This window comes from Oncorhynchus tshawytscha, linkage group LG04, assembly GCF_018296145.1.
Source record: "Oncorhynchus tshawytscha isolate Ot180627B linkage group LG04, Otsh_v2.0, whole genome shotgun sequence".
NCBI classification, from domain to species: domain Eukaryota; kingdom Metazoa; phylum Chordata; class Actinopteri; order Salmoniformes; family Salmonidae; genus Oncorhynchus; species Oncorhynchus tshawytscha.
The window spans coordinates 43,309,435-43,335,222 of record NC_056432.1 but is presented as its reverse complement, the minus strand read 5'-3'; the positions used below and the strand labels follow the sequence as shown (position 1 = coordinate 43,335,222).

The following is a 25,788-nucleotide window of genomic DNA, read 5'->3' as shown; positions in this document are numbered from 1 at the left end:
TCTCATCAGGACACAGATCACATTGTATATCAAACCCTAGGCTAGAAGCTAGCTAAATAGTTTGTAGCTAGCAAACATGCCAATATGAAAACACACACAAAATAAAAATTAAACACAAACATGCTGTGTAGCTAAGGTAACAGATATCCCAGCTGTTAAATCAGAGACTGATGAAGATAGACTATTACCTGATAATAAGACTGGTGGTGTTCTTTGAGAAACCAACCACACAGTTATGAGTAAAAGGACCAAATTCATTCTCAATTGGTCCAGACCTCAATCATAGGGTTCTCTTGTACCTTCTGTACTCACCAAATATTGGTCCCCAAAAGGAGCAGCAGTGTCAGTCAGCTAGAGTTATATGAGTGAATATGATAATTTTACATTCCTTGTTCTGCCACCATTTCCAATATTAAACAGTGAGCCACACTGGCAGACTCTGTATTTTTGGGTCCAGGCTGATAATTGGCTGTTTCACCTTTGGTTTCTGTCATTTCTGTGAGAAACTTACAAGAACCATCAACTTTTTTGTTGTTGTATCACTTTCAGTTATAACCCTCAGCTTGCCAGTAGCAGAACCAAGGAACCGACTAGAACCAAGGAACCGATTAGATAGACAAGCAAACAGTCCCCAAATGTTTTCCCTTTCCACTAAGTCCAGATGCCATGAAGCAGCAGGAAAACGTTTGATATTTTTGCTCCATTTCATTTTCCCACTCACTGCCAATAGCTAAGCCTACCTTTCTTAATCTAAAGCCACATGCACCTAGTTCATTCCACCATGCATTCCCATCCAAGTCAATTTTGCTTCACCCCTCCCCTCCATTTTCTTTCAAATTACATTTCAAAGAGTCCTTGGAGACAGTAGTGGCCTGAGAGTTGGTGGATCACATTTTATCATTAATATAGTGGCACCGTAGATGCCTTCTGATTACAGCATGAATAATAAATAGCCCACTGCTGAGTCTCCCTTCAGTGGGTTAAGCCCTACTGTTTAATTCACGGTCAATCCAACAGTATTAGGGAAACTGCTTCTCCACAGTGGCAAATGGAACACGACATTGTTGTTCCAGGCTTAATAAACAACTAGTCAAGTCCTGTAACTGTAGGGAAGGATATTCTCAGAGAATCACAGTCAGGGCTCATGAGAATAGTCCTGTTGCGTTTGACATGCCGTTTCGATTTGAGAAAGTAAACTGTGTTCCTTAATAGCAGTTTCAGATTGTGTGTTAAATGTCATAACATTCACAAATTAATTGGTCGCTATATCTTTATGGTTCTGGTTCTAATAGTTGCTTGAGTGCCATTCTTAAACTAGTCCATTTTCCATTTAGTCTGACAAATCACATAACAAGATCTGTATTCACGTGGAGTTCCATAAAAGCATAACTAAACAAAAGGGAATTACATTTAAGCTTGCTTTTCCACACTTCAATCCACTGCAGATGAAAAAACAACAAATTCAAAACAAATGTCTGGGAGTGGTCCCTAAGCGACGGCTTCACTGGCTCAATATGCAGTTCATGAACTAACAATTACATGGCGATCTGAGGGCTCCTGAACATGCAGCTAATCTTTATTTATGTCTGAATAACATAATATACATTACCAGTCAAAAGTTTAGACACCTACTCATTCAAGGGTTTTTCTTTTTACTATTTTCTACATTGTAGAATAGTGAAGACATCAAAACTACAAAATAACATGGAACCAAAAAAAGTGTTAAACAAATCTAAATATATTTTAGATTATTCAAAGTAGCCACCCTTTGCCTTGATGACAGCTTTCTCTCAACCAGTGTCACATGGAATGCTTTTCCAACAGTCTTGAAGGAGTTCACACATATGTTGAGCACTTGGCTGCTTTTCCTTCACTCTGCAGTCCAACTCATCCCAAACCATCTCAATTGGGTTGAGGTCGGGTGATTGTGGAGGCCATGTCATCTGATGCAGCATTCCATCACTCTCCTTCTTGGTCATATAGCCCTTACACAGCCTGGAGGTGTGTTGATTCATTGTTCTGTTGAAAAACAAATGATAAGCGCAAAACCAGATGGGATGGCGTATCGCTGCAGAATTTTTTTGGTAGCCATGCTGATTAAGTGTGCCTTGTCCTCCATGATTGTGATGGGTCTGTTACTTGAACTCTGAAGCATTTATTTGGGTTGCAGTTTCTGAGGCTGGTCAATGCTAATGAATTTATCCTCTGCCGCAGAGGTAACTCTGGGGCTTCCTTTCCTGTGGCGGTCCTCATGAAAGCCAGTTTCATCATAGCGCTTGTTGATTTTTGCCACTACAAAAATTGAGCTGGACCCAAGGAAAGAAAGATCCAAAAAACCCTAAGCTAGTCTTACCTGCTTCAAGCACAGCTAGCTAACTAACCAATAAAATACAGTTCTAACTAGGGTATTTAGACAATGTTTTCCTACGGGTAATGTATGCCCATGGGCGATTTGGCTTGGTATCCCCTTTTCCTACCAACAAACAAACAGTGATACACCACAACAATACATACTCACAGGATAACGGACAAATGTGACATGTAGGCGCAAAAACAAAAGAGAGATCGAGAGTTTGGGAAAATAACTGACTGTGTTTTAAAACCAAGTGAAAGGGGATGTGATTGGGTAAGGGAAAAGGAGCAGGTGTGTCTTCAGTGGCGACTGATGAGTGACACCTGTGACTAGGGCAGAAGGAAATAAAACAAATACACACACAGGATACTTGTATCAGTAACACTGACCTTTGTGTCTTAAAGTAATGATGGACTTTCGTTTCCCTTTGCTTATTTGAGCTGTTCTTGCCATAATATGGAATGGTATTTTACCAAATAAGGTTATCTTCTGTATACCACCCCTACCATTGCACAACACAACTGATTGACTCAAAAGCATTAATTCCACAAATGGACTTTTAACAAGGCACACCTGTTATTGAAATTATTATTGACTACCTCATGGAGCTGGTTGAGAGAATACCAAGATTGTGCAAAGCTGTCATCAAGACAAAAGGTGGCTACTTTGAGGAATCTCAAATATAAAAGATATTTGATTTGTTTAACACCTTTTTGGTTACTACTTGATTCCATGTGTTATTTCATCATTTTGATGTCTTCACTATTATTCTACAATGTAGAAAATAGTCAAAATAAAGAAAACCCCTTGAATGAGTAGGTGTGTCCAAACTTTTGACTGGTACTGTATATGTGGCATACATAAATAATGCACAATCTTTCTAATTATGTGAAGGGCATCCTTTTGGTTCAGGCAGAGAAAGTTATGTGCTGCTATTCTTCCTCCAGTATTTTCAAGGAAGTATGTCTCCCGCTACAGGTTACAAGGGGTATATTCTCAACCCGCATCACCCCGTGTGACTCAACAACAGGCCGTAATAACAAATGCTATACTGATAGGCAAGATAATCATATGTAAACTTTGTGACTGTGCAGTATTTAAATCACTGACAATAACATGTCTGTTTGTTACACATAATTGCTCTTTCTCTCTCCCTCTATGTTGTCTCCACTGAGCCGTTGGGCCCACCCTGCAACCTCATTGGATAACGCTGTGTAGGCCTCTTGCTAGCTGTCACTCAAAATGTGAGGGGCTGAAGCTCATTGGCTGAAATTCTAATTGCTAGGGGCTGGCCCACGTGGGGAGAAATGTAGGGAAAAAGGCACGGCACAGCTTTAAGAAAACAGTCGCTTCCCAAAGTGGGAGGTTTAAAAATACTTTCTTAGTCACCAAGTACCGGAGCATGTCTTTTACTACACCAGCTTAACCCTCCAATGTTGTTACGGTATTCTTTACGGACACATCTATTGCGCAGGAGATAGTTGAGTTAAAAGCTTTTCATATAATATAATATTTTTAACATACTCAATAATTGACTTTTGAATTGATCCATCACACAAAAATGATGGCAATGTGTAACCTATTAATATTTGACATTTATTAGTATACCTGAAACTTTAACAAATACTGTACATAATAAATAAATAAATACTAATTGTATTATTAGAATTATTGAAGACTTTCAAAACAGCTTTAAAAAGACCCAATAAGTATCAAGTAAACAAAGTTTACATTAGCTCTAAAAGTTTTTCCTTCACCTTGTTTCAATGCTCGCAATGTATTTCATTTGGGCGAGAAGTGTTTTGGCAGCTTGACGCTCTCCTGTTGAAAAGAAAAAAACTGTGTGTTGTGCAAAAGCGAAAAGAAAGTTGAACCATATGACTCACAAGCACATCTGAAAGCATCTGAATTAACACCATAAGACTGAACAGTGAGTAGGAGGGAGATAAACATAACACTTTAGTGTCTGAGGGCAACATACCTTTGTGCAGAGATGGATCTATTTGTTCAGTCAAGTCTTTCAATTTCTCTGCAAGTAAATGGGGAGAAAAAAGTTGAAATACATTTTGCATTGAAATGCAATATGGTACAATTTCCAAAAATCACATCCCGTAAGCTTATCAAAGCCATTACTGTAAAAAATAAACAATACACTGATTAATTTTGTTGAACTCCCTTCCTGCAGATTCAAATCCACATATTCATGAAGAAGAATAAGTAGGCTGAGTAAAATTATTCTTTTAACCCACACCTTTCATAGAGGCACCAATCTTGTCCGTTTCTTCTTTGCTCTATGCCTCATCCAGAGCTTCGTTATCTCCATCAACTCCATAAGAAACATAGGATTGGCCCCATTATCCGTCCCCTCTTCTATGTGCATGATCTTCAGCTCCAGCTGAAATAGAAGCAGGAAGTCACTTACTATGACTGATTCAACCTTTTCGTTTTATGACATGGAATGGAAGACAATATTCCACCGGTTGTCACAGATAGCAGGCAGTCACATAAAAAGACAGGATTCAAACTGTTCATTTTCCGACATTGAAGGGAACACAACATTCCACAACTGTCTGGGATGCTACAAAAACAACCAATTAAAAGTCTAGACGGACTGACGGAGGCTTTGTGCTGCTGAATGCTATTTAGGGGGTCAAGGCTGGGTAAATGTAAAATACATTGTGACAAATATTGCTGTTAAAATGGTTAGGCTACATAAATACTATTTGATGAAATTGGTTTTAGAAAAGGGACTCAAGTGAAATGGTGCCATCGTTCATTCAAAATGGGTCTATTTTAGGGCTCTCCAACCCTGTTCCTGCAGGTTTTCCATCCAACCCCAGTTATTAGAATCAGGTGCGCTAGATTAGGAGGGTTGGAGTGAAAATCTACAGGAGAGTAGCTTTCCAGGAACTGGGTTGGAAAACCCAGGGGCCTCATTTATCAACCGTGCGTAGGCACAAATGTGTGCATAAACCATGCGTGGGATCATTTCCATGCAAAGTGCACATATGAACGTTTGCTTGACAGTGTGCGTGAATTTATGCGCAGCATGCGTAAGCACAGTGCCAAGTGGTAGAATGATCTGAAATAGCCGAATCCACTAATTTGAAGGGGTGTCCACACACTTTTGTATGTAGGTAGATAAAGTTGAAGTCGGAGGTTTACAGTGCCTTGCGAAAGTATTCGGCCCCCTTGAACATTGCGACCTTTTGCCACATTTCAGGCTTCAAACATAAAGATATAAAACTGTATTTTTTTGTGAAGAATCAACAACAAGTGGGACACAATCATGAAGTGGAACGACATTTATTGGATATTTCAAACTTTTTTAACAAATCAAAAACTGAAAAATTGGGCGTGCAAAATTATTCAGCCCCCTTAAGTTAATACTTTGTAGCGCCACCTTTTGCTGCGATTACAGCTGTAAGTCGCTTGGGGTATGTCTCTATCAGTTTTGCACATCGAGAGACTGAAATTTTTTCCCATTCCTCCTTGCAAAACAGCTTGAGCTCAGTGAGGTTGGATGGAGAGCATTTGTGAACAGCAGTTTTCAGTTCTTTCCACAGATTCTCGATTGGATTCAGGTCTGGACTTTGACTTGGCCAGTCTAACACCTGGATATGTTTATTTTTGAACAATTCCATTGTAGATTTTGCTTTATGTTTTGGATCATTGTCTTGTTGGAAGACAAATCTCCGTCCCAGTCTCAGGTCTTTTGCAGACTACATCAGGTTTTCTTCCAGAATGGTCCTGTATTTGGCTCCATCCATCTTCCCATCAATGTTAACCATCTTCCCTGTCCCTGCTGAAGAAAAGCAGGCCCAAACCATGATGCTGCCACCACCATGTTTGACAGTGGGGATGGTGTGTTCAGGGTGATGAGCTGTGTTGCTTTTACGCCAAACATAACGTTTAGCATTGTTGCCAAAAAGTTCAATTTTGGTTTCATCTGACCAGAGCACCTTCTTCCACATGTTTGGTGTGTCTCCCAGGTGGCTTGTGGCAAACTTTAAACGACACTTTTTATGGATATCTTTAAGAAATGGCTTTCTTCTTGCCACTCTTCCATAAAGGCCAGATTTGTGCAATATACGACTGATTGTTGTCCTATGGACAGAGTCTCCCACCTCAGCTGTAGATCTCTGCAGTTCATCCAGAGTGATCATGGGCCTCTTGGCTGCATCTCTGATCTTCTCCTTGTATGAGCTGAAAGTTTAGACGGACGGCCAGGTCTTGGTAGATTTGCAGTGGTCTGATACTCCTTCCATTTCAATATTATCGCTTGCACAGTGCTCCTTGGGATGTTTAAAGCTTGGGAAATCTTTTTGTATCCAAATCCAGCTTTAAACTTCTTCACAACAGTATCTCAGACCTGCCTGGTGTGTTCCTTGTTCTTCATGATGCTCTCTGCGCTTTTAACGGACCTCTGAGACTATCACAGTGCAGGTGCATTTATACGGAGACTTGATTACACACAGGTGGATTGTATTTATCATCATTAGTCATTTAGGTCAACATTGGATCATTCAGAGATCCTCACTGAACTTCTGGAGAGAGTTTGCTGCACTGAAAGTAAAGGGGCTGAATAATTTTGCACGCCCAATTTTTCAGTTTTTGATTTGTTAAAAAAGTTTGAAATATCCAATAAATGTCATTCCACTTCATGATTGTGTCCCACTTGTTGGTGATTCTTCACAAAAAAATACAGTTTTATGTCTTTATGTTTGAACCCTGAAATGTGGCAAAAGGTCAAAGTTCAAGGGGGCCGAATACTTTCGCAAGGCACTGTACATACACCTTAGCCAAATATATTTAAAATCAGTTTTTCACAATTCCTGACATTTAGTCCTAGTAGAAATTCCCTGTTTTAGGTCAGTTAGGATCACCACTTTATTGTAAGAATGTGAAATGTCTGAATAATAGTAGAGAGAATGATTTATTTCTGCTTTTATTTCTTTCATCACATTCCCAGCGAGTCAGAAGTTTGCATACACTCAATTAGTATTTGGTAGCATTGCCTTTAAATTGTTTGTTTAACTTGGGTCAAACGTTCCGGGTAGCCTTCCACAAGCTTCCCACAATACGTTGGGTGAATTTTAGCCCATTCCTCCTGACAGAGCTGGTGTAACTGAGTCAGGTTTGTAGGCCTACTTGCTCGCACACGCTTTTCAGTTCTGCCCACAAAATGTTCTATAGGATTGAGGTCAGGGCTTTGTGATGGCCACTCCAATACCTTGACTTTGTTGTCCTTAAGCTATTTTGCCACTGCTTTGGAAGTATGCTTGGGGTCATTGTCCATTTGGAAGACCCATTTGCGACCAAGCTTTTAACTTCCTGACTGATGTCTTGAGATGTTGCTTCAATATATCCACATCATTTTCCTCACTCATGATGCCATCTATTTTGCGAAGTGCACCAGTCCTTCCTGCAGCAAAGCACCCCCACAACATGATGCTGCCACCTCCATGCTTCACGGTTGGGATGGTGTTCTTAGGCTTGCAAGCCTCCCCCTATTTCCTCTAAACAAAACGATGGTCATTATAGCCAAACAGTTTCATCAGGCCAGAGGACATTTCTCCAAAAAGTACGATCTTTGTCCCCATGTGCAGTTCCGTAGTCTGGCTTTTTTTATGGAGGTTTTGGAGCAGTGGCTTCTTCCTTGCTGAGTGGCCTTTCAGGTTATGTTGATATCGTACTCGTTTTACCTTGGTACCCGTTTCCTCCAGCATCTTCACAAGGTCCGTTGCTGTTGTTCTGGGATTGATTTGCACTTTTCGCACCAAAGTACGTTTATCTCTAGGAGACAGAACGCATCTCCTTCCTGAGCAATATGACGGCTGAGTGGTCCCATGGTGTTTATACTTGCGTACTATTGTTTGTACAGATGAACGTGGTACCTTCAGGTGTTTGGAAATTGCTCCCAAGGATGAACCAGACTTGTGGAGGTCTATAATTTTTTTCTGAGGTCTTGGCTGATTTCTTTTGACTTTCCCATGATGTCAAGCAAAGAGGCACTGAGCTTGAAGGTAGGCATTGAAATACATCCACAAGTACACTGCCAATTGACTCAAATTATGTCAATTAGCCTATCAGAAGCTTCTAAAGCCATGACGTCATTTTCTGGAATTTTCCAAGCTGTTTAAAGGCACAGTCAAATTACTGTTGTAAACTTTTGTCCCACTGGAATTGTGATAGTGAATTATAAGTGAAATAATCTGTCTGTAAACAATTGTTGAAAAAATTACTTGTGTCATGCACAAAGTAGATGTCCTAACCGACTTCCCAAAACTAGTTTGTTAACAAGAAATTTGTGGAGTGGTTGAAAAACGAGTATTAATGACTCCAACCTAAGTGTATGTAAACTTCTGACTTCAACTGTACGAATTGCACCCCCCACTCTTTAACATGTCTCCTCCACTTCATCTACACTGTTTTAAGTGGATTTAACAAGTGACATCAATAAGGGATAATAGCCCTCACCTGGTTTCACCTGGTCAGTCTATGTCATGGAACGAGCAGGTGTTCATAATGTTTTGTGCACTCAGTGTATATTCTTTCATCAGATCAAATTTTAAATCGTCACATTCTTCATTACCAACAGGTGCAGAATACAGTGAAATGCTTACAACAATGCAGAGAGAGAAAACAGAGATATTTGAAAAGTAATAACATGTAATAATAAAAGTTATAATAAATACACGAGTAATGCTAACTTGGATAATATATTCACGGGGTACCAGTACTGAGCCATTGTGCAAGGGTATGAGGTAGATATGTACATATAACTAGAAATAAAGTGACTAGGCACCAGGATAGATAATAAAAACAGAAGCAGAAGCTTATGTGAAGAGTCAAAACATTTTAGTGCGAAAGGTTCAATGCAGATAGTCCGAGAAGCTATTTAGTTAAATAGTTAACCAAATAGCTACCCGGACTAACTATTTAGCAGTCTTAGGGCTTGAGGGTAGAAACTGTTCTGGGTTTTGTTGTTTCCAGACTTGGTGTATCGGTACTTCTTGCCGTGTGGTAGCAGAGAGAACAGTCTATGACTTGGGCAGCTGGAGTATTTTACCATTTCCTCTGACACTGCCTGGTATAGAAGTCCTGGATGGCAGGGAGCTCATTCCCAGTGATGTACTGCACCGTACGCACTACCCTCTGAAATGCCTTGCGGTCGGGTGCCAAGCAGTTGCCGTACCAAGCGGTGATGCAGCCAGTCAAGATGCTCTCAATTCTGCTGCTGTAGAACTTTTTGAGGATCTGAGGGCCCATGCCAAATCTTTTCAGCCTCACTACAGCCCCGTCGGTGTGAATAGGGGCGTGCTTGGCCCTCCGTTTCCTGTAGTCCAAAATCAGCTCCTTTTTCTTTCTGACGTTGAGGGAAAAGTTGTTGTCCTGTCACCACTTTGCCAGGTCTCTGACCACCTCCCTATAGGCTGTCTCATCGTTATCGGTGATCAGGCCTGCCATCGTCATGTCATCACGAAACTTAGCAATGGTTTTGGAGTCGTGCACAGCCATGCTGTTGTGGGTGAACATGGAGCACAGGAGAGGACTAAGCACAAACACCTGAGGGTCACCTGTGTTGAGGATCAGCGTGGCAGATATGTTGTTATTCAATCATTTCATCCAAACTGCTTTTTGGTGATTGAAAGATGAATGAGCGCCGCACTCCAATCCATCTGGTGGTGATAATGCACTTTAAAGCTAGCTAAATGTTCATGAATGTTTCATGTGTGTTTCGACCTGTCCTCAAATTAATATAGCTGGTTCACGGTTGGTTTTGGTATTTTAACCTGCATGTCATGAACGCATCTGGTGTGGCTAGACAAAATCAATACGCAGGCCGGTTTGGTCAGCATGTAAAGGTGGGAACACAACAGTTCACCTGACAAGACTGAATCCAAACATTACACTGTTGAATGTATGTGCATTTTACATTGACTGTACTTTTCACAGCATTTGTTGAAAAAGAAAGCTGAAAATACTCTGGATACATTCAGTAACATAATAATAATACAAAATGTGGGGTAGGTGCAACATAAGACCAAGCAATTACAGGGGTTTGAGTAAGAGGACTAACTGTTGTCTCCAAGGCCACACACCTCTCCAAAGTGTGTACAGTTCTATTGCAATTTCAATGCACATTGATTACTCAAGAGAAGAACCTTCAGCTATTAGTTGCCTTTTTTTTAGCTCTCCTAGCTGTGCCATTAAGGAACTAAAGCAAGGACACGTTTTGTTTTGAACACATTTTGGTTTGCATAGAATAAAGTTTTTCCGCAGCTAATTTTCTTCACAATACGACAAACAGGCCAATTCTGTTTAGGACAACCCAAGGTTTGACGCCATGTCATCATTGAACCTGTACATCAAACATAGCTATAATAAATGTTGATAACGTAAATAGCATGAGTTTTATCATATGGAAATGCTAAGTGCATATTTGGACTCACAGGTGTGTGGTTTTCTTGTATGACATCAAAGCGGTATTTATTATAATCCTCAACATCTCATGTTTCAGAACACATCGAGTCCTCTTGATTTACACCATCTCCCTCACTCAGACAACAAAACATTTGCAAAAGTATCCCAATTAGCAGGAGGGATGGGAGCATCTTCCTTTTGAGGGTGGTCCTCACATGTTGGTCGTTCCATTTGAATTTGATTACTTTATGATCGCACCCCTTTTGATTTGAATGAAACCTATACATATTTGCCCATGGTAGAAGTGGTCAGAATGTGACTTTTTGGACCTGAATGCCAAAACATTCAGTAAATAGTGCTCAATGAGCTGAGGTAGAGGGAGGACATGCCTATGAGGGACTTAAATTGGTACTAGTAAATAAATTGGGTAAATAAATTGGAACTAGTGGGTCTGGTGTCGTGTATGCCATGTTTTTCAACTGCCCTCGACAACATGTGAATGCAATGAGTGTGAGCAAACTAAAGGGATAGGAATAGGCAACCTGGTGTCAGAGCACTTCGTATTATGTACGTAAATCTGAGATGCTCCATTTAGTACGATACGTTACATTTTGTATGGTGTGTATTCATTTGTGGATGTCCTTGATCCATTTTTTTCGTGTGATATGTTACGAATTACAATTTGAATGATAGGTTATGAATTTGCAAAATGTACAATATGTTACAAATACATTTAAAAAATAATAATAATAATTTGCAAAATGTATGATATGTTACAAATTCCAATTTTTGTGTTTAATGTTAGCTAGGTGTCTAATGCTAACGTTAGCTAGTTGGATAACATTAGCTACGTTAGGTTAGGGTTCAGGTTAGGAGTTAGGTTAAAGGATTAAGGTTAGGGGAAGGGTTGGCTAAAGGGGTTAAAGTTAGGGGAAGGGTTAGGTAACATTCTAAGTATTTGCAAAGTAGCTCAAATGTAGTAAGTAGTTGATAAATTGCTAATTAGATCAAATGCTAAAGTTGTCTGTGATGAGATTCGAAAACACACAACCTTTGTTTGCTAGACATTGCCGTTATACACCCACCCATCCACCCTCCTTTCATTTTAGATTAAGTAACCTTTTTATGTAACTATACCAAACATAACATATCATACTAATGTGAGTGTCCTGGATTTAAATTTACTAAATTACGTCTAGTCTATGAGACCAGGCTGGGATAGGTTGTGTGTGTATGTGTGCACAAACATAGTTTGTGCGTTAGAAATGCGATATGATCACTCACCAATCCATAATCTGGAAGGATACTCCCTCATCTGGAGGCTGGACAGAATTACAATATAAACAGAAGAAGGCTGGAGTTTGTTCAACAGACTGTCTACAGTTCTAACAGTTCAGTTTTACAGACGCTGTGCAGAACGTCCTTTCCAGTGAATTGACATGTTTCACCTTACTTTCATTCTGTGATCTGAAATCTATGCCGTTGTTGTGCCTAGTGTCCTTACTGCTAGTGAAGGTGATCGAGTTGTTGTATAGTTTTGCATAAAAGGAGGAAGCCTTAGATACGCATTGTCTGTTCACAAATAATGTATGTGAATGCTGAAGAGCCTGTGGTGTGCACATAATCCGCAAATTGTTCAGTGACAGCATTGTTAGCAGCTAAAAACATGGATTAGCTCACTGGTTATGATAATCTAAAACCAAAACCATTGAGCATTTCCTGGAGAAGCATGTTGCTTCTTCTATGGTGTGACAAGCGACAAAAAGCGTACTATTGCCACCTATTGGAAACTGGTATAGGTACAGGCTGCAGTGCTCTGATAAAGACAACAGAAGACAAGCTAGACATACCAAAATGTATTTCTGCTAGCAGCTAGCCTGTGGGGAACCAAACTGAGTAAGTTTTCTAATAACTAGACTCTAGTTAGCTAAAACGATATTCAAAACAGGCCTTAATTATCTGGAGTTGTTTGTACTTATGCCGGTCGATTGAACGTTCGCGTGCTGGCTATGTTAGCTAGCTAACAAACATGCTGACAAATGTCAGCTAGAAAGCTAAGTTAGCCAACTATATAGCTATCTAACCATCTTAGCTATTTTAGCTGCAGTAGTACACTAATGTGATGCACGCTATCGCTGCTATGATAACATCAAACACTGGCTAATTACCAGTCGACTATTAGCTAGCTAGCAGTTGAACTTCACAATCGTCTGCGCACCATAGACCCCACGGATAGAACAATGCGAGAGACCGGTTTTATCTGGCATGACTTGGCCAGCGAGCATGGTGATGTTAGCTAAGCTAGCTTTGTCACTAATTTGATGACAAGACAAAGGATAGCTATCTATTCACCGTAGAAATTGCATTTTGTAGTTAGAATTTTTATTGGACTATATTTAATATTACTTGTATCATTTTGTCCGATTTTGCTAACTTCATCTCACATCATCAGACTGCTGAATAAACTCATGTTAGCTACGTCAACGTTATGGTGTCACCCTTCAAGTGCTTAACGTGTTTTCTTAAGGAATGGGATAGACTTATGTAAGCTTAAGCTATTCGTGTTATACACAAATATAATATTTGAAAGTCTGTTTGTCTGATAGGTATTAACTTACATACGGTAACTAACCCCAGTGCTACCAGACATCATGAAAGAGTTGCTTACTAGTCCTAATTATTCTTCACTTCTCTTTTTCTTTTGTTTTCAGATCAGCAAACCACCCATTCCTACGAAGATAAAATAAACCTGGGCTCATGAGGATTGCTGGGCACACACCGAGTGGGATATCCACCAAGCACTGGAGTACAGATAACACTGCACTACCACCACTGTGGTAAGAACATCAGATGTCTTGATACCTGCACAATTCACATAAATCAGGCTAATCTCACAGATATGTTGTCTAGACATATATTTATTTACTCAGTTTTCTATTGTCTCTATAGTATTCTTATCAGAATGCTTGTGTACTTTGTATTACACAAGAATAGGAAGTTGAGTTATACATTTGGATACAGTCCCTCGACGAGTGCTGATTTAACTGTGGTAATAATGGCCCTGTAGAAAGAATTCTTACCACTAAATGCTTTTTATCAGCACTCTAATGGGATGTCTGGTCTCATAATAGGGTGAATTGGGCTGAATTGTGGTGACATTCTGTGTGGGAGTAGACTTATATGGGAGGTCTGACTGTGCTGTGGTGGGCCCAGGCAGGCGACAGACTTCTCATCTCCACAGGAAGTCTGTTCTGTCTGTCTTCCTTGCAGAACAGATGAGGGGCCGGGATGGTACCCTAAATTCTCAGGAATTTGTTCTTTAGATAATGTTCCAAAAACTTTGCAAATAACAGAGTTGGCGATAAAGAAAGCACATGTGGATTCTTCAATCCTACCGCATTGTATGTACTTTATTCTTTATTGGCATAGTTGCAGCACTGTTTTTGGAACTGGTTCTAAACAACTAAATAACATGTTCCTGAAAATATAACCTAGTCTAATGACCATCCCGAGAGGAGAAGTGCCATTAGGTGAGGGCCCGAGGCACAGCCAATGTTCCTCCCAGCAGGGAGACATCCAAGAGTAGGAGAAACGGGGTACAGTGTTAGAGGAGGAGGCAGCGCTGGCTGTCTCCAGCCCCTAAGGTAAACAGGATCTTGTCCTGAAGGTCGCTGGGGTGCTCCACAAGGCCACTGGAGACAATATCCTGGGTATTATTATCGGAAACGACTAAGAATAGAGAGCAAGGTGGTTGTCGTGCTTTTGGTTTGTGTTTGGACCAGACGAGCCAAAACGGAAGATATTTCTATAGAAGTGTTACGGTTGTGAAGATGATGTTCTGGAAGGGAGTGGCACGTGAGGGGAGGGGGGAGGGCACATGATATTTTATTTTGATGGTAAAATGTCTGAGGTTTTTCAGCCTGTCTGTTATAGAACATTTCAAGATTTTGAGTTGTAGGCCTAGCACCTAAATAGAGAAGACATATTTTGTAAGCTTTTCACAAATGGAGACTTAATGTTCTACTGTATTTTATTCCAGATTTTGTTAGTTTTATTTATTTTAATATATGTGATACTGGGCATATAGGATAGACTACCTACACTACAAAATAAATGTACTCATACGTGTTATTCGATCATTTCAACCGAACTGCTTGCACGCGGCAACAGGCGTCTCCATAGCCAGCCGCTAAAATAGAACTTGGTTCTATTTGAGATTCTTGATGCGCTGCAAGTCCCGCTTCTCCCATCTACTCATTGGTTTTCACGAGCATACTAACCCACGTGGGTGATTGGAATATGAACAAGGAGAGACTAATCAAAGAAAACTAACTAACTAACTAGGTTTCTCAAATAGTCACCTAAAAAGGATCCACCTAAAAAGGACCTAATGTGTTTCAGGTAAAATAACAACCCAATGTTTATCTCCCAGGACAAATTAGCTCGCTAAATGTCCATGAATATTTCATGTGTGCTTCGACCTCTCCCCAAATTAATATCGTTGGTTTTGGTGTTTTTAACCTCTGTCTTTCCCCACGAGACGCATGAATGACAATCAACATACGCACGATGGCACACACGGGGCCAGTTTGATCAAGGTGTCAGTGTTTATTTCTTTATAATTGAAGTGATTTACAAGGTGGACCACACTTAAATGACTAATCTAACCGCTTATAAATTAGATTACTGCTAAACTGACTTTGGTCTTCTGAGACAACGTGCTTGTTTGCCGGGGTAATAAAAATGCTGTCCAATACCTGCCCTATGGGAGTTAGATTAATTGGACCTGCTTGACAATGGTGAAATCAATAGCAAAGCAAACGCCAGTGTAATGCATCAGAGATTCAGGTGTTAGACCATGCACGTGATTGTCAGTCTTTTCATTTCATTGCTACACCTTTCAAATTAATCATTTGGTATTTTCTGATGGATGACCTATCATGATGCCATTGATTTATGTTGCTGCCAATACAGGCTATGTAGTACACATCACATTCATTCAACGTAGAATGCTTGTCTTTTCTTTTTTTCTTATAATGCCAGGGGCAAGCTATGGTAGACTTCGTTGATTTTGAGTGTTAAATGGCTTAAAGAATGTAGCCTGTTATTAATTGCAGTAGCTAATCTGTGTTCCATATGCCCATACCATTTTTTTATGGCATAATAGGCTCTTTCCATATTTTTGTTATTGTATTTCAAATTGGAGGTGGAGCCCACCATTATAAATGGCAAGTATTTCAGAAAATGTTTTGCTATTCTGTAATTTGATCATAAGAACTTGAACAGATCATGAAACAGGTTGTTTCAAAATTCATACTTGTGTTCTGTCTAGAACATTAGGCGAGTACGGACGTCAACTGTCATTTTTCAAGTGCGATTCCAAACGTAAGTACGTGAAAAGGCAAGTATGTACTAAGTTTACCGGAAGTTCCATAAGCGTACTTGGGAGGTCTGGAAAATAAAACACGCATGGGAGCATACTTTTTTGGTCCTTTCGCAGGGAGGCTATCGCATAACACCTTATGGTGCAGCAAACATTTTTTTAACTTCTTAATAAATGGCGGACTAAAGTCCCGCTTGGGAGATCAATTTCCAGAGGATTAAGAAATACTTTTGTAAATTGTAAGTCTTGTGTTTTTATTCAACAAATTGTTAAAATGTTCAAATTACTTTCATATGAATTTTGAATTCAAATGTTGAGTCACTGGTGTTTATCAGACTGATAGCCACTCTCGTCGGACGTCATAGGTAGCTAGCAGTGATCTTGTCCTGCTAATCAGCTGTTTTAGAGATGAGCAACTAAACTTAACTAATCGTGAAGTTGGCAATATGTAAATTGTGAAGATCCAGACAGTTTTAAAAAAAAAAAAAACATTTTTTATCCAGAAATGTTATACTTGCTAGCCAGCTAATGACAAATTCAAATTTGTTTTTTGTCCGTTTGTTTTCAGGGACAGATAGCAACTGATGCGTTAATTTTACTCCATGGCATTGGCTTGGCAGGACAAAAGTCATGCCTGGTGGTTTGGAGGTAAGACATTTTAACAACAACTGATTAAAAACTTGGGAAATACAGCTAGATGTGTTCTGTTCAATCTAGGCTTGCTAGCCAGCCAAGTTATTTTTGCTTTCTTTCATGATTGTTCAATGTAGTGTCTTAACTTTCTTCTTGTTACTTTCCCCTCCCCTCTTGTGTTGCATCATTTGCATATTAAGAAAATGGGTTGAATAATCAACTACAAGTAAATCGGTGACCACTTGATCAAGCCTATGAATATTCTAAACTTTTTACAAAACCATTGCACATTTGTAAAGGTAGTTGTTTCTCAGCATCTTGAACCAGGGGTGTGATCATGAGTCCAAACTAAAACAAGATTCTATTGGACAAATTCAGGTAGGTTCCTTTCTGTTTAAGAAACGTTAACAATCGGCAGAACAAATTCACCCCAGCACAAATATTTGAGCAGTGAGGTTAATTCCCCCCCCCCTCATGTTTCTGCTCTGTTCTCCTCAGGTTGAAGCACATCCCACCCTAACACCTAGACACATGTAAAGAACTTGGAAACCTGCCATCCACCTGGAAAATCACCCTATCCCAGGGGTTTAGTCAGTAGTTTATTAAGCAGTGTGCAACATCACTACAGTAGATCCATACATGTTGTTTTCTATCATGCAACTTATGAAGCTCATTCTAAAATACAATGAGTTCTCTTCTAGGGGAACTTCACTGTGTGCAAGTTTTTATTCCTGCCCTGCACAAACACCTTGTTCAACTATTCGTGGTCTACAATTTACAGGAAAACAAATAAAAGCGACCATATTTATTAAAAATGCCAAGTGTTGATGTCTCCCCACAGTTCTGGTTTTGAGGCTTGTCATCTGGGGCCTGCAGTTAATCTGTCAAATTCCCTACAAGGAGAGAGAAAGGCATTCATAATATTACAATGGTGTAATTATTTAATGTAATTCCTGTTTGATATGCATGCATATAATTAAAGTGGACATTGTCCTTTTAATATGCCAGTGTTTGTTTTGTATCCAATGCATTTAGCTTACACTAGGATGAAGTGGCCTTCTAATCTAGTTGTAGTATTGCATCATATCGCCTATCATTTGGTTATCAGTGGCACCTGTCATACGTCCACAACGATGTAGCAGCAGACCAAGTAATGTGTGAGAGGAGGACCCCACATAAAATATTGATTGAGGAGAACGACTCTGGTCGGTGTCAGCTTAATTCACTAACACGTACTGAGGAGAACGTTTCTGTGTAAACAAATGTAGCTAGCTGACTGCGTGGTGATGCGGTTTCCTGTTTGTCAGTCACATTGAAGTACGTTTCAAATTTAATGGATTTTAAGCACTGCATTCTCCATTCTAGACAGTATGCTCTCTCAGGTGTTCTTGGAAGTTCACCCTTGAAAGAACTGGTGAATGTGGGTGTGCATTTTGAAACATGGCCATACTGTATGTCATACTACTCTCCTCTTCACAGGTAAACCATGATCCCCATCACTGAGCTGCGTTACTTTGTAGACTGTCAGCCTGCCTACCGTATCCTGAAGCCATGGTGGGACGTCTTCACCGACTACATCTCTATCGTCATGCTCATGATCGCCGTGTTCGGGGGCACGCTGCAGGTCCGTGAGCGGATATTCCCTTTTTTTTTCAATGCACTTGGTCTTATTTTTGTCCAGCTCCTGTTACATTTCAAATTAAACTTAATTTGTTTTATGCACAGGAATGAAATGCTTATTTTGCTATTTTCGAGGTATCTAAAATCCTCTCGTTTCGTTCTGCAGGTCACTCAGGACAAGATGATCTGCCTGCCCTGCAAGTGGGTGGTCAACCAGACCTGCAGGAGGTATTTCAATGCCACCCTGTCGGCCCCGCTGATGTTGGAGCCCAAAGGGATCCAATACAACCTGGACCGCCACCAGTACAACTACGTAGACGCCGTCTGCTATGAGAACCGCCTGCACTGGTTCGCCAAGTACTTCCCCTACCTGGTGCTACTGCACACGCTTATCTTCCTGGCTTGCAGTAACTTCTGGTTCAAGTTCCCCCGGACTAGCTCCAAACTGGAGCACTTTGTGTCGATTCTCCTGAAGTGTTTTGACTCTCCCTGGACCACCAGGGCGCTGTCTGAGACTGTGGTGGAGGAGAGCGACCCCAAGCCGATGAAGATGAATGGCTCAATGGATAAGAAAGTGTCGTGTATCAGCGAGGATGTGGAGGCTAGCGTCCCCATGCTCCAAAGGACAAAGTCTCGCCTGGAGCAGGGTATTGTGGATCGCACAGAGACGGGCGTCCTGGATAAGAAAGAAGGTGAACAGGCAAAGGCCTTGTTCGAAAAAGTGAAGAAGTTCCGCATACACGTGGAAGAAGGAGACATTGTGTACAGGCTCTACATCCGACAGACTATTATCAAAGTCATTAAGTTCATTTTGATTATCTGCTATACAGGGTATTATGTGCACAATATTCAGTTCAGCGTGGACTGTAGTGTGGATCTAGAGGACCTCACGGGGTATAGCATGTATCGTTGTGCTCATCCTCTGGCCACGCTGTTTAAGATCCTAGCTTGTGTCTACATCAGCTTAGTGGGGGTTTATGGATTCATTTGCATGTATACCCTCTGTTGGATGCTGCGGCGCTCACTGAAGAAATACTCCTTTGAGTCGATACGAGAGGAGAGCAGTTACAGCGACATACCGGACGTAAAGAACGACTTTGCTTTCATGCTGCACATGATCGACCAGTACGATCCGCTGTACTCCAAACGCTTTGCCGTCTTCCTGTCTGAAGTGAGCGAGAACAAGCTGCGGCAGCTCAACCTGAACAATGAGTGGACTCTGGACAAACTGAGGCAGAGGATCACCAAGAACTCCCAGGAGAAGCTAGAGCTGCACCTGTTCATGCTGAGCGGCATCCCAGACACCGTGTTTGATCTGATAGAGCTGGAGGTAGTTTGTGTAGAATTACCAGTGTTCCTTGTTGGCTGTGCCTTGTTTTTGTCACACAAAAAAATCTATGTCCACACTGTAGCAACTTTGATTTGTTGTACAGTTTAGGAAAGCACTCGCACATATGAGTCAGCTTGTTGCAGGTGTATGGGAATAATTAGATGATAGAAACAGAAACTCGCACATTGCTCTTGCCTGTGTGGGTCATTTCAGTTTATTGGGCTTTCGGCCCAAATGTATTATTTGTATTTATTATTGATGATATTCTAGGTGCTGAAGCTGGAGCTCATCCCAGACATCACCATCCCTCCCATCATCGCCCAGCTGGTCAACCTGAAGGAGATGTGGCTATACCACACCCCGGCTAAGATCGAGGCTCCGGCCCTGGCCTTCCTCAGGGAGAACCTCAAGTCCCTCCACATCAAATTCACAGACATCAAGGAGATCCCTCTGTGGATCTATAGTTTGAAGAACCTGGGCGAGCTGCACTTGACGGGGAACCTGAGCGCAGAGAACAATCGATATATTGTTATTGATGGGCTACGGGAGCTGAAGAGGCTCAAGGTAAAATTAACTTTTACAGACTAGCACACTCATCGATAGTCCTTATCAGTGAGGCATTTTTTAGCACCTATTATTGTTATTTTAACTGCCTTGTATTTTCTTCAGTCTACGTACATAGCGCTTTGAGTTTTCTCTAACACTATAAAAATGCTATATAAATGTAAATGCATTTATTATTAAGGTCCTCCGGCTAAAGAGCAACTTGACCAAGCTACCTCAGGTGGTGACGGATGTGGGGGTGCACCTCCAGAAGCTCTCAGTTAACAACGAGGGCACCAAGCTGATGGTTCTCAACAGCCTGAAGAAGATGGTGAACCTGACAGAACTGGAGCTGATACGTTGTGATCTGGAACGCATCCCACACTCCATCTTCAGCCTGCACAACCTGCAGGAGATTGACCTCAAGGTAAGTTTGTCATTGCTGTTTGTTATGTTCAGTGTACTTTTATGTGTTCTCGCAAATATTATGTGATTTTTCTTGTTTTTAGTTCATCTTGCTGATTTAATTATGTAAAGTGACTTTGGTTTCCCGGACAGGACACATTAATTATAGTCCTGGACTTAAAACCATGCTCAGTGGAGATTCTCATTTGGAATTTTTTGTTGTTGTTCAGGGCTAAGCTTAATCTGTGTCTGGGAAACTGGCACGGGGTGTTTTGAAAAGTATGAATAAAATCTATTATTATTGTCCTCATTGAAGGACAACAATCTGAAGACTATCGAGGAGATCATCAGCTTCCAGCACCTGCACCGTCTGGTCTGCCTTAAACTCTGGTACAACCAGATTGCCTACATTCCCATCCAGATCGGCACCCTCAACAACATGGAGAGGCTCTATCTGAACAGGAACAAGATTGATAACATCCCCAGTCAGCTTTTCTATTGTCGTAAGCTACGCTTCCTGGACCTGAGCCATAACAACCTCACCTACATCCCAGCAGACGTGGGGTACCTGCAGAACCTCCAGTACCTGGCAGTCACAGCCAACAGAGTTAGTGCTTTAATTTTCAGCTTTGGTTTGTTGTACTAGACATTTCTGATGGGTTTTAAATACAATTTATTCTGGATTCATTATTTATGAGGAATGTTTTGTCTGTACTGTAGTTGTTTACTTATCTGAGAACTGAATCAAATTGCATTAACACAGTGATTTGTGTTTCATTTATTTGATTGGGTTTTCTTAGTCTGTTATAACTAGGTTTAACTCCAGATGTTTTGTCTGATAATTAGTTTTACACATTGCAGTGTTTGTCACATATCCACCTGATATTATCTCTCTATCCGACTTCTCCCTTGTTTCTACTTCAACCTCGTTTAGATCGAGACCCTGCCCAATGAGCTGTTCCAGTGTAAGAAGCTCCGTACTCTGAACCTGGGGAATAACTGCCTGACGTCTCTGCCATCACGCTTCGGGGAGCTGACGGGGCTGATCCAGCTGGAGCTGAGGGGGAACAGGCTGGAATGTCTGCCCGTAGAGCTAGGGGAGTGCAAGCAGCTGAAGAGGACGGGCCTGGTGGTGGAGGAGGACCTCTTCAACACCCTGCCCACCGAGGTGAAGGAGCAGCTGTGGAAGGTGGACAAGGAGACGGCCTGAACAGATGGGGGTTGGAGGTGGATGTTCACTCCGTTGAAACAGCCAGGGCCCCTGGAGGGCTGGGGAGGACTACACAGACTCAGACAGCACGCTAACCGAGCAGGACCTGCTCACTTTGACTGTACTCTACTGCAGGGCTGCTTTTCAAGGGAATCTATACTAATGTCCCACCGCCATGCTACTTTTTTCCTGCAGTAACAGTTGTGAAATGCCGTTTTAAAAGGGACATTTGTAAGGAAAAGTGTTAAGTTTTACAAGACGTGTGTGGATTGAATGAGATCAGATGTGTTGCATATGAGAATGCAAATGCAATATTCCTGTAAGAGAAAGGACTTAAATAATTAGCCAGCAGATGCATTTTCTGGTGGGCAGTGTTATTGTCATTCAGACAGGGTATATTATCCTGTCATATCGTATTGTAACCCATTTATATAACACAATGCAGTAGACTACCCTTGATCCAGATTCTAGGGTGCTACGGGATGTTTGGAGATTTACGGAACGGGGTTATGGAGAAAAATGGGGGAAGGCCTCAGGGCCATGCTTTTTACATTTCAGGTGTGGGGAGGGTTTAGTATTTATTTTTTATTGAGTCCTGTAATTGATCAAATGATGTTTTCTCGGTTTTAGAATGACTTGCTTACTATATAACGATGTGTGCGCTATGCCGCCCCAAAACCCTTATTCTCCTCTGGGCACCCAATTTCAAGTGACCTATAGTCTATTGGCTGTGATCCCAATCAAAGGATCCATTGCTTATAGGCCTAGGCTATACGAAGTGCATGCTTGGAGAAGCACAAGGCAAAGTTATATTTGTAAGAAAATGAACTTCCTGAATGTTTTGCGCTGTTCTGATGGTGTAAATTAAACTAGACTACACTGCAATGGATTTTCCAGTCAAGAACCCTGCTCTTGCTGACCAAAACCTGTTTGTGCTATCTAACCAATGGCTGTGCAATGTGGCAGTTCAGGAGGTGAGTCAGATATCTTCTGAAAATAATTTTTAATTACGGCTAATTTGAGTAGGCCTAATTATTTTCAAGTCTTGATTTTAATTTGACTTTACTAACAAGAGGGCTTTGTGTTGGAGCCTGTTTCTTCCTATTTAAGAAAAAGAGGTAGGCCTACCTGTTTGACAGATGAAATCATAGGATGTTATAAATTGATTTTTCTCGGCCAGTTCCTCCACCAACCATGCACTCTTTAAAAGCATCTGTCAGTGAAGGGCTTGGTGTGTTAAGTGAAAACCACGTCTCGAATTGAGGGGGTATGTGAGTATGCCATACCTTTTGTTAAAGAAAATGTCAAAAAGCATAGACCTACCCTTTATTTTTAAGAAAATAAAACGGACCCTATTATATAAAGCAATCTATAATGGTGCTTTAGTCCGTGATGCTTTATGCTAGAATCGAGCTGTAAAATACATGGGAAAGACGAGACTCCGATGCATATGGGGATGTATTTGGTTTGTCTCTATGACATTGAGGCTGAGCTACAACCTTCTATAGCCGACGAGACAAAAAAATTGACTTCGCTTGGGAAGTAATCTAATATGTGTGATTCTGTCGCTATCAATTGAGCTATTAATTTTCTGTAAAATGTTTAAACTCCAACAGCTTTTAGGGAGGTATGCAAGGTCAATGCCTTCCTCGTACACAGCAAAACACATGAATAAGAGGAGCCTGCTTGTCATCAGAAACGTGGATTATAACACAGCTGCAATGAGCATTACTATGGATGAAGACAAGATTAACAAAATATGGTCTTTTTACAAAAGTACAACAAATACATCATAGGAATGATAGCTGGCTATCACTATGTAAACCTGGAATTGTATGTCAATCACTAACTGCTACAGTACTACCTTTGCTCCTTCTAGCCAAAGGTTAATACAGTATGATCCCCGAAAAACGGATTATTTTAAATAGGCAGTGCATGGACATTTTCACATGTCAGTTAATGGGAGGAGAGATGTGAATAAGAAGTCAAGAAGATTTAAAGGGATTTATTAAATATATATATTGCACTAGATGGATGAAATCATCTTATCTACAGTAAGAGGTTTGTCTTGTATTACACCGTCAGACAAATGCACAAAAAGCACAGTGTGTAGGCTATTTATGTTATTGGAGGTTATGATGAAATGCAAATGTCCTCAGCAATGCTGGCGTAGACAATCAACTCTAATTTCATGGTGTATTTTCAGTGACATTATGCATGTTATAATGGAATTATCTACATATTAATGCTAGATTACATAGAAAGTGAGACAAGACTAACAGTAAAGACCAGATTCAGCCTAGTCCAGGACTAAAAAGCATTCTCCGTCTCAATGGAAATTCTCATTTGAAAGAGGTTTTTATTCCATGACGAGGCTGAATCTGTCTAGGAAACCGACCCTAGATGAGTCCTGCCCATCATCAAGCGTGGGGTGTCTTGAAGAAACTGTCCCCTTATGTCCTGTGCAATGCAGTGTTCAATATGGAAACTGCATTTGGTGCACGGGGTGTTTGTTGAAGTCTGTGAATCAATGTGTAATCCCAAGGAAACCCATTTGAATCTTTTTTTAATCTACTCTCACTCACTAGCCTAACTCACTAAATCAATCTTATTGAAGCCACTATTTTTAGGTAGGTTTATTGAGTGGTAAATGAAATGCAAGCAAATACTTCATGATATTAATTTGAAGAACAGTCGCACTTAGACATTCCATTTTTCTTCAGTGTTGACAGCTATTAGTACAGTACACCAAAACCTCAGGAAATTGCCATTAAATTTTATCCTACTTTTTTTGTTGACATTTTTGTTTATTCCACTCAGTATTTTGATGTTAATTTAACAGTTGTTATACCACACATTTTTATATTTCTATACTTTTTAAAATGTTTTCTGTTTTTTATTAGCATTTAATATAATATGAATTGCTGGTTCGAAATTGTCGGACTTTTAATAAAATAAATCTGAAATCATACATCACATGGGGCAATTAATTTCTATGTCTTCTGTTACATTCTGAAACACCGATTTAACAATGTTAAAGGTTTCTTTTGGTTCTCACTTGAATTAAGAGTATGGAAGGAAAGTATGTTCTGTTTTTAATCTCATTTGTCATCCTTTCCAACATGTCATTTTGACACTTGTTTTTAAATCTCATTACTTTGTTGACTGACAACCCCAGTTTAACTTTTCATTCAGACACAGTGACTAGCAGTCAGTAGTGTAGCACCAGTATTACATTTATTTTTTTAAATTCAGCACTTTTGGACAATAACTTTGCTATTTTGTTTAAATGACATGAATGTTGTGAACTGTGTCTCATGCTAATTATCCCCTTAAGCATTATCACCATTCCCCTCCTTTACTCTTTCATTCCTGTTATGAAAGTATAGTATAATAAATGTAATTGTGCACATACTGGTCTCATTTTACCATTTGTTTCCTGAATCAATTTGTTTTGATAAATTAAGTGAGGAAAAATCAAGAGGATTTCTATGGTTATGAAATTACTATTTTGAAAAAGAGATTTCAGATTTTCTAATAGACGTTTGAACATTTTGTACTTTGTGTACAGAGAGAACCAAAGGTGTCACTCAGCACATGTAAGGAACTTGACAAAACCATTATTTTCATGGTGTTTCATTACTTTAACAGAACGTTTCCTTTAATTTTCCCTAATTTTTTGGTAATGTTCTTGGAACCTTCGCCAAGTGGTTTGACATGTTTTCATATAGTTTGAGAACATTATAAGAGACAATGTTCTTCTGTGAGAATTTCAGTACTTCAATGTTTTCTGCTGGTTTCGATATGGTTCTATTTGAAGTCATGTTTTAAAACTTTCGTTAAAACCCACAACACAGTAACATTCAGAGAACGTTCGAAGAATG

General features: G+C 40.3%; 1 protein-coding gene and 1 long non-coding RNA gene across 10 annotated transcripts; one reads left to right on the top strand and one right to left on the bottom strand.

Moving 5' to 3' along the window:
- Positions 1-3,941: 3,941 nt before the first annotated feature.
- LOC112248850 lies at positions 3,942-12,505 on the bottom strand. Its single transcript, XR_002953276.2, has 4 exons — positions 12,065-12,505; positions 4,605-4,748; positions 4,335-4,382; positions 3,942-4,174 (listed from the first exon to the last, which is right to left on the bottom strand). It is a non-coding gene; the product is annotated as an uncharacterized LOC112248850 (long non-coding RNA).
- Positions 12,506-12,552: 47 nt separating this feature from the next.
- Positions 12,553-25,318, top strand: lrrc8ab (leucine rich repeat containing 8 VRAC subunit Ab). 9 transcript variants are annotated; one of them, XM_024418200.2, is made up of 11 exons: positions 12,553-12,676; positions 13,492-13,617; positions 16,113-16,165; positions 16,732-16,811; positions 16,997-17,174; positions 17,295-18,420; positions 18,583-19,746; positions 20,017-20,310; positions 20,492-20,716; positions 21,011-21,301; positions 21,629-25,318. In XM_024418200.2, the coding sequence occupies exons 6-11, from the start codon at positions 18,283-18,285 to the stop codon at positions 21,902-21,904; spliced, it is 2,388 nt and encodes a 795-aa protein (XP_024273968.2). In that variant the 5' UTR covers positions 12,553-12,676; positions 13,492-13,617; positions 16,113-16,165; positions 16,732-16,811; positions 16,997-17,174; positions 17,295-18,282; the 3' UTR covers positions 21,905-25,318. The 9 variants fall into 9 exon arrangements, with proteins under 9 accessions (XP_024273968.2, XP_024273967.2, XP_024273966.2 ...); XM_024418199.2 differs by lacking the exon at positions 16,113-16,165; XM_024418198.2 differs by having other exon boundaries at positions 16,113-16,811.
- The last annotated feature ends 470 nt before the right edge of the window (positions 25,319-25,788 follow it).